The sequence below is a fragment of the Crocuta crocuta genome, unplaced genomic scaffold (genome assembly GCF_008692635.1).
Source record: "Crocuta crocuta isolate KB4526 unplaced genomic scaffold, BGI_CrCroc_1.0 scaffold271, whole genome shotgun sequence".
In the NCBI taxonomy this organism is placed as follows: domain Eukaryota; kingdom Metazoa; phylum Chordata; class Mammalia; order Carnivora; family Hyaenidae; genus Crocuta; species Crocuta crocuta.
In genome coordinates, this window is record NW_027527824.1 from 3,770,373 (window position 1) to 3,779,470 (window position 9,098).

Genomic DNA, 9,098 nt, shown 5'->3' on the forward strand with positions numbered 1-9,098 from the left:
ACCCCCCCCATCCCCCCACCCCCCCCCCTCCAGTACTTGGTTCTTGGCCACTCACCAAGCGGGAGTTGTAGATGGGAGGTTTGATGGGTGTGGACATGGGGCAGTTGATTCGCTTCTCCTTCTGACGTCGATTGCAGAACCAGACCCTCACCACCTCCTTCTCCATGGACAACTGCTCCGCAATCATGGAGATCTCTTCTGAGCTGGGTTTGGGGTTCTGCGGAGACCAACCAAAGGGACAGAGTGTGGTCAGCAGGAAAGGGGAGCAGGGTTAAGGATCAGGGTGGGGGCCCGATGTTCCAAGGAACAAGATAGACCGATAGGTGGATCAAAAGTTTTAGAATCAGACCCAGGATGGAATACTGGCTTTATCATTTACTGTGTGGCTTTAGGAACCTTTCTTAACTTCTCTGAGCCTCAGTCTTATCACGTATGAAGTAAGAACAATAACACCTGCTGTATAGGATAGTTGCGAGGATAAAGTGAGAAACCGTATGTAAACTGTCAAGCCCAGGGCCTGCCACAGAACAGAGGATCCAAAAACGTAGCTCTCTTCTTTCACTTCTTACTTCAGGAGAAGTTCTGAAAAGAGAAGTCTTTTGACAGCCGTATGGGGCAGGTAGAATCCCGAACCCCATGTTCACCGCATAACCTGATAACATTTTCTGGTGTTATGGCTTCCTGTTTCCTCAAAATAGGAAAAGATAAGCTGAAGCACGTGGACTCAAGACTGTGGAGACATATATACGCAGCACTTTCTTGTTCCAACCTCTCCCTCCACCCAATCTTTGATCTCAGCCCCCTTCCCTCCTTCCTACATACCCCCTCCCTTCCTCAGGCTGCTCCCAGAAACCTAATCACCAGGAAAAGCCAGCTCTTGTCATCCAGCCAGCAGGATGCGGCCATCAAATCCTTGAGCCAGATGCACTGGCGGATTCACTGGAGTGGGCAGTGGTCTTGGAGGCCTGGAGCCCACAAGGTGAAATGAGGCCAAGGGCACATCCTTTAGGGACCTGTATGGTGTGGATGGAGGCTCTGAAGGCTGGAATCCAAGGGATCCTGATTAGAAGCTGTTTAGACCACACCTGTTTTTCCTTCTTCTCTTCCCCAGCTCCCACAGGGCACAAAGCTGGTATTATTATTAGCTTCTACATACTGGCTCAGGAGTATGCTTTTGCTACAAGTTCAAACAAATGTATCATATTCTATGATCACACGTATTTAAATGTGTGTGGAAGAAAGAAACAGAAGGAAATATATTTAGATGCCATTTGATGGTAGATTTTTTTTTCTACTTCCCTATATTTTCCTAATTGTTTCCAGTGAGCATTTACTACATTCATAATTCTAAAAATACAAACCAAAGCATAGAAAGTAAAGAATTTCAGATGGGAACTATACTTATCATGATGAGCATTTAAAAAGCATTTCTTTTTACATTTATTTATTTTTGAGAGACAGAGTAAGATAGAACATGAGCAGAGAAGGGGCAGAGAGAGAAGGAGACACAGAATCCGAAACAGGCTCCAGGCTCTGATCAAGCATTCAGCACAGAACCTGATGTGGGGCTCGAACCCATGAACCGTGAGATTATGACCTGAGCCAAAGTCGGACACTCAACCAACTGAGACACTCAGGTGCCTCCATGATGAGCATTTTGTAATGGGTAAAAATGCTGAATCTCTGTCATATACCTGAAACTAATATAATATTGTATGTCAACTATACTTAGGAAAAGAAAAAAAAAAAGAAAAGAAAAGAAAAGAAAAAAGAAAGAATGTATATAGAGTGTTCTGGCTTTGCTCCCTTTGCCTCCGCTGGATACAGAGATCCACCCTCTTTTGGGACCCTATATCCCAGTCTTTTTTTTTTTTTAATGTTTCTTTATTTTTGAGAGATATAGAGACAGAGTGCAAGCAGGGGTGGGGCGGAGAGAACGGGAGACACAGAATCCAAAGCAGGCTCCAGGCTCTAAGCTGTCAGCACAGAGCTAGACGTGGGGCTCGAACTCGGGACCTGCGAGATCATGACCTGAGCTGAAGTTGGATGCTTAACCAGCTGAGCCACCCAGGCGCCCTCCCCAACCCCGACCATATCCCATTATTTAACTCTCCCAGTGAGAGAGTCAATGGGCCCTTTAAAAATATCAAGGCAAGAAGGGTCAGTGGAGGAAGAAGTTCCTGAAACCCAAGATGAAGTCACCCTCTCACTGGGACACATGGGTGCCTGGAGAGGGTGCCTGTGCTTGGTTTCCGACCCTTTCCCAGAGTAGGTGTGGCACAGAGGGGCCTGAGTGTGTCCACTCATCCAACTGTGCACATCAGCCCACCCGTTCCCACCCGGAGGAGCCGCTCACATCTTGAAATCTCTTCTCCAGAGTCAGGCGGATATTGGTCTCGATGCTGGTCCGTTTCTTCCTCTTCCTACCGAACACTTCACTGAGGGTGGGGAAAGAGCTGGGGGTGCTCCCCGAGGGGTCTGATGGAGAGGTTTCTGTTGGGAGGTGGAAAGGCAAAGGAAGCTCAGAGAAGAGAAAGCACAGCCAGTTAATGCTCTGTGTTAATGGCCTTGAGGTCCACCACTGCTTCCCGGTGGGCTCTGTGGTGGCTCGTTCAGGACCAGCCCCCTTCCCCCCACCGCAGGGGAACCAGAACAGGCCAAGAATCCTGCTTCTCCTCACTGCTCTGGGCAAAGGTCCTCCATGACTCCCACATCAGTGCCTCCACTGTTTGCAGTCATGGCTCAGGGACACTCAGACATCAGTGGCATGTGTGGGTGTGTGTGAGTGCAGGCTAGGGCTCCTACAAGGAACACTCATGGGTCTTTTCCAAGGCTGCTTGGATAGGGATCCTCAGTAAAATGGAAACTGCTGTTTTGAGCTAAAAGCAATGGCACGTGGTGGCAGAATGCTGGTGTTGATGTCACTTTCTTTTCAGGGTAAGTGTCAGAGCTGAAGCTGTATGATGGGTGGGCAGGGATGCCCCACAGGAAGGATTCAGATGTCAGGTAGGAGAGACGCACTAGAAACAACCTGTAAGATCTCTTTCCAAAGATCCTAAGGCCCTCTGATCATCTCTCTCACTTCAGTGCCCTGAAGAAAGGTGCCAGAGGGACAAGCTGCTGGGGACAGGTTCCTTGACCTTCCGTGTTTCCTCGCAGAGGGACTTCCAAGGGTGTGACCGACCTCCATGGCTGCCCATCCCACCCTTTCCTTCCTCTGCACAGGAAGTACTCATCAACATGTGTCTCTGACTAGAGCCCAGCCCGGCGCCAGCTCTGTTGTTTCTCTCTGCCTTCACCAGTGGTTCTCAGCTGGGGCGGTTCTGCACCATGCCCATGCCCCGGGGGACATATGGCATATCTGGGGGCATTTTTGTTTGTCTCAATGGGCAGCAGGTACTGCTGACATCCAATGGGTAGAGACCAAGGATGCTGCTAAATGCCCTACAATTCATAGGACAGCCTCTCCCAACCAAGAATTCTCTGGCCCAAGATGTTGATAGTGCCATGGTGAGAACCTGTCACACACACACACACACACTGTTCCCAGACACCAACCTCTCACAGTCAGTATTTTAAACATTTTGACCTTGGCTTATACCCTTGACCTCCTGGAATGCCTCTCAGGCCACCCAGCCGACAGAATCCTGCAGACCTCGCTCCTGCTATAGGACCTTCCCCACTAGTCTTGCTCACAGTAGCTCCCTGTGCCCTGGAGACCTGCTCAAGGTCAGCCAGATGAAGGGCTTGGGTTGTGCCTGTTGCCTTCCCGTCTCCCCTAGGAGACCCTGGAGAACCCACTCCCCAACTAGAAGCGGTCCAGAGAGCAAGGTAAGTGTGTTTGTTCTGCAGGCTCAAATTTTGTCCCTGGTGAGCTGTCTTCAGGTCTAGACTGGGTGACTGTAGGGCAGAGAATGGAATGAGGCCAAGTCTTCATGGCCACAGATCTAAAGCCATTTCCTCCAAAGGGCCTTCTCAGCAACGAGGCCAACATTTCCCTCTCCCCTTGCCTGCCTCCTCTGTCATGTCGCAAATGGTCCCAGGCTCAGGAGGAGAAGGCATCTTACATATTTGGCTGCCTAAAACCTCAAGCCAGACAAGTCATGAGCCCCTTCCCCTGCAGAATCCTCTGGGGCACCATCCATCCTTGAGCCCCTGCTGCCTACCTGCATCGTGCAACCACTTCTCCAGCAGGGGCTTGAGCTTGCACATGTTCTTGAAGCTCAGATTGAGGGCCTCAAATCGCGAGATGGTGGTCTGGCTGAAGTCATTCCCGTATAGTTTTCCCATTGCCAGCCCCACATCTCCCTGCATGTGGGGATCAAGAGGGAGAAGCTGGAGGGAAGGGCTCTTTCTCTTCTTTGTCCACGTTCCCCACCAGCCTGGTGCCAATCATGCACCCAGAGAACCTTCAGGCGCCCCCCTATTGTCTCCTTTCCAGCTTTTTCCCCTCTAAGAGGGAGAATTTGGTTCACTTCCCTCCCCAGGCTCTGAGTGGACCAGGCCCAGGTGCCCAACGCCTTGTCTGGCTCTCATTTCTTCCCACCATTTCCCAGCAGTGTTCCCTGGTTTCCTTACCAATAGAAACTGTTCCCTATTCTCAGGGAAAACACACTGAACATCAGGCTCCTCCTGAAATGTACACTCAGGAAGCCCAGTCTCCACTCACTCAACCCAATTCCTTCTAGCTCCCCGCAAACCAAACCTGTGTGAAGCCCAGCTTAATGCGCCTCTGCTTGAAGGTCTTGGCAAATTTCTCCAACTCTTCCAGGTCACTGGGCTCATCGGCCCCTGAAGAGCTGGGTAGATGCTTTGTCACAGGGAGATGTGGGGACGCTTCTAGATGGGGTTCTAAAGAAGATCCTGGCAGCCCGGGGCGCCCAATTGCCTAAGAGGGAACACAGGTCAAACAGATCCACAATGGCTCAGATCAGATGGCACTTTCTAGAGGCGTCTGAGTGGCTCAGTCGGTTAAGCGTCCGACTTCGGCTCAGGTCATGATCTCACAGTCTATGGGTTTGAGCCCCATGTCGGGCTCTGTGCTGACAGCTCAGAGCCTGGAGCCTGCTTCAGATTCTGTGTCTCCTTTTCTCTCTGCCCCTCCCCTGCTCACTCTCTGTCCCTGTTCTCAAAACAAAGACATAGAAAAAAAAAATGGCACTTTCTATTGTATACTAAGGGGCCCACTTAGAAGATGACAGATCTCTGGGTGCACTTGATTCCTATTTTTTCAATGGTTTGGAAGTGGAAACTGGGATTGCTACAAAGGGTTAGCAAATAGCTAGAATAGCTGGGGCAGCGCAAGAGTGTGGGACAGGGAGGTGGCCTTCCTGGAGTTTAGTCTATGACTCATTGTTTGACTCTGAGCAGGTAACTTCCTTCTTTCAACTTTCCACCATAAAAGGAACAGCTGGGTTGTTTACAAAGATCCCAAAAACAAATCTCAGAATGAGACAGGAAAAGGTTGTTTGCCTTGCCTGTTCTTTTCCACAAAGCAAAGTAACTGAGGTGTTTAACAGGCATTAACTGAAGATAACAGAACATCCGAGACTTGTGATATTAATAGAACTTCCAGAAAATTTTAAACACTTATGACTGCTATTTTACTTTCTAACCCTCATTTTCTTTCATGAGAGTCTTGTTTGGGTGTGTTTTGTGTGTTTGTTTTTGCTTTCGTTTTTAAGTTTTTTTATTTATTTTTTCAGCAATCCTGACACCCAGTGGGGGGCTTGAACTCATGACCCCGAGATCAAGAGTCGCATGTTCCACCGGCTGAGCTGGGCAAGCGCCCTGTGTTTTTTTGTTTTTAAATCAAAAGTAGTCCAGGGCTATCTCATTTATCTCATTTATGGTTGTCAGGAGATATTCTTCCTGTAGTTCATTTTCATAGAAAAATGGACTCTAAAACCTAGAGTTGATGCTGTGCCCTTTTGGGGTTGGATTGAATCCCCCTCCTGAAGAGGTCCACCATTGCACAAGCAATGGAACCCAGACCAAGGGGTCCAGGCATTGTGTCCCGTCCAGGGACCACTGTCCATGTAGACCACACTGCCTATATCCACCGTCTTCTCTCTCCTTCCTAGTTTACTCTTTTCCTAGACTAAGGTTAACTTACCTCCTTCTCTCTTCCGAGACCTGCAGATTTTATAATTCGGACGGGCAGCCTTAGGACGAGGAAGGTAAAAGGACCCTGGCGAAGGATCTTTTAGAACAGAATGATTCGGAAGCCTTATGGGTTTGATCCTGTTCTGCAGGATGGGGTGGAAAGCCTCAGCCCTCTTTGAGACTTCCTTTTCATTGATTCGTTTCTTCTTTAACAAATTCTAGCTCTTCGCTAAACTTTCTTCTCTCTTCCTCTCACATCCAATGAGATACCAAATTGCAGTCATCATCTTCCCAAAATATGTCCTCCTTTGCCCTTTCCTCTCTACTCTTACTGTCACAACCCTAAGCAAGTCCCCTATTACCACTTCCCTGGACAATCTTAATAACCTTCTGAACAGCCTCTTGGCTTCTCGTGTCATAAGATGTGAGAGTTGATCTTGGGCCTCTATAAGATCTCTTCCAGATGTAAGTCTATGATGACAGTCTGAGTGGGTGAAGTTTAGGACTTGAGTGTCCCCATGCCTATTAACCACTAGATGGCACCCTCTCCCCTTCCTGATGTCTTCAGTGAACACTCTAGCCCTCTAGAGCCGGGGCCCTTAGTGATCCACGGGGATCTTAGCGCACAGAAGGGACGGTGGGGCTCTGGGATCCTTCCCAGCTCTCTGCACACCTGTCTCTGCACATCTGTCTCTGCAGAACCGTCTCCTGCAGCTGGGCACAGGGGCACCCCAATGAGAGGAGGAGCAGCAGCTACCATACAGCTCTTAACAGACCACACACCTGGCGTGAGGCCTCATCCGGCCAGAGGAAGAGGTGCTTTCTTCTAACTGGCAAACAGGTACCGTGGGGCAACATGGCAAGTCTGCTAACAGCCCCTCTTGCAGATCTCAGACCTCTGATCCGCACAAGTGCACACTGCAGGAGGCAGTCTAGGATACTGGGTCTTAAGAGGGACCCAGAGGCGAGAGAGTGTGGCTTTGTGGTCTTGGGATCAGGCCTATGGGACTCTGGTCTCCTCCTTGAGGCTTGAAAAGACCCAACCAGAGCTGGCGGTCACCATGGCACCCCTGGAAAGTCAGCTGACCCCTGGTCCTAAGAGGAGGGAGTGAAAGCAGGGCCTGATCGGGGCTGGTGTGGCCGGCTAGCCTGGGAGCTGAAATCTGGGCTCGAATCCCAGCGCAGTTGGTGATATTGGGTCAGTCATTTCTCCTGGCGGGGGCTTGGATTCCTCCTGTGTGAACAAGGATAAGCCTTTGCTAGTTCCTCTTCCCAGAGGCATAAGCACACCGTCAAGGGGGTGGGAAAACCAGTGAGCCTCTCCGTCAAGAGCTGAGCCATTCTTAGGGGAAACAGGAACAATGTGGTTGTTTACCTGGGAGGCCAGGCCAGGCCCAGTCTGCGGGAGGAGGAGAGAGCTTTGTTGCTGTGGAAAGGGGAGAAGATTTGGCTGCAGACCTGAGGGAAAGGGGAGGGACAAAGGAACAAACAAAATAAAATCCAGGCTCCACGGCTTCGGAACCCAGGTAACTGTCCCCACCCCCTGCTACCTCGTCAGGCCCCTCAACCCACCTCAAGTCCTGTGAAAAGGGCCCCCACAGGCACTGGCATTGCCACACACAGGCGGAGGTGAACAAGACACGAATAAACAGGTAAACAGCAGTCCCCAAACCAGTCCTCTGGCTTGCCCACCCGCCTGCCCTGGAGTGGGGCACAGGCTGAGCAGGGTCAAGGCCAGCCTGCTCTGGGAGCTGATAACCAGGCTGAAGAAATCCAACAGGGAAGGAAACGCTACTAGAGCAGAGGGGCTGAGGAGCTCCATTCTGCCCGCAGGGGTAGCTCGATGGCCACAGAAGCCTGTGCAAATCCACAAATAGGCCAGACCATACAGATGGGGCCAGAGAGCTCCAAAAGGCGGCCAATCACTGGCCAGAGGTTCTTGGCAGAATGAAGACATTTTCTACTTGGGAGGAAGGGCTGAGAGAGAAGACCAGGGCCCAAGCCTCTGGAAACTCTAATCTGGTGGTATGGCCTCTGTCTGCTCGTTGTACTGTCTGAGGCCTACTTTCTCCTTAACTCTCCAGGAAAACGGACCATGAAGGGCTCTGCCTGATTGGTGGTCATGACAGTGGCCTCCCTGTAGGAAGGACCACAGCCAGGAGCTCACACTGTCGCTGCAGGAATAGAGCTATCAAGCGACCAGAGCAGACAATGGGGCAGGTCACCCCAACCACTCAGCACAGACCAGAACCTTGGGGTCTCTGTTGTCCCTAAGTGGCTCCAAGTCTCTGATGTACGGCATCTGTTGACATTGACCTTTATGCTCCTCAGTCTATAAAAGTCAGGGCTTAATTTTCCTTATAAAAAGAAATAAAAATCTCTCATAAGGAGCTCTGAACCAGGAGTCAGAGGCTGAAGGGCTAATAGTAATCTAGCATTTATACTGCGTTTCAAAATACATGAAGCTTTTGCATATGCATTATTTCAAATAACTCTCAATAACCTTGTGAGGTGGAATTTCACCAATTTTCAATTTCTAACTATTATTCCACTTTATTTTATTTTGCTCTGTTTTTATTCAGAGAGGTTAGGTGAACTTTCCCAAGGACACACATCTAGTAAGTGATTTTTAAAATTAAAAAAAAAAATTTTTTAACCAATGCATCTTCTGCCTTCAAATTTTGTTTGTTTGTTTATTTTGCCCTGCATCACACCCTGGCCTCATTGGTTATATATATATGTCTGGGCCATTTTCACATCACGATCTTTTAAACAGAAAGGGAATTAACTGCTACCCCGGCATATGATATACATTGTTTCGCTAAAATAAATACTTAAAGGCTCAAGTATGTTTTCATTCATCATTACAAAAATACTCTGAGATGCCTCAGAACCTAGGGCTGTGGACTGTGATTGGCGCAGTGTTAGGGATGGATGGCAGAGCTGCATTTTATTTGGATTCTCGGTTTCCGAAGCCTCTGCCTGGGATGTAT

At 49.4% G+C, this 9,098-nt stretch overlaps 1 protein-coding gene across 1 annotated transcript in view; it reads right to left on the minus strand.

Moving 5' to 3' along the window:
* The window catches only part of POU2F3 (POU class 2 homeobox 3), a 61,003-nt gene that overhangs the window by 8,506 nt on the left and 43,399 nt on the right, over positions 1–9,098 (minus strand). The window contains exons 6-10 of the mRNA XM_077777776.1: positions 7,481–7,563; positions 4,706–4,888; positions 4,167–4,308; positions 2,357–2,493; positions 56–217 (exon numbers count right to left, since the gene is read on the minus strand). Of these exons, the coding sequence (XP_077633902.1) occupies positions 56–217; positions 2,357–2,493; positions 4,167–4,308; positions 4,706–4,888; positions 7,481–7,563 (707 nt within the window). The remainder of the gene's footprint in view (positions 1–55; positions 218–2,356; positions 2,494–4,166; positions 4,309–4,705; positions 4,889–7,480; positions 7,564–9,098) is intronic.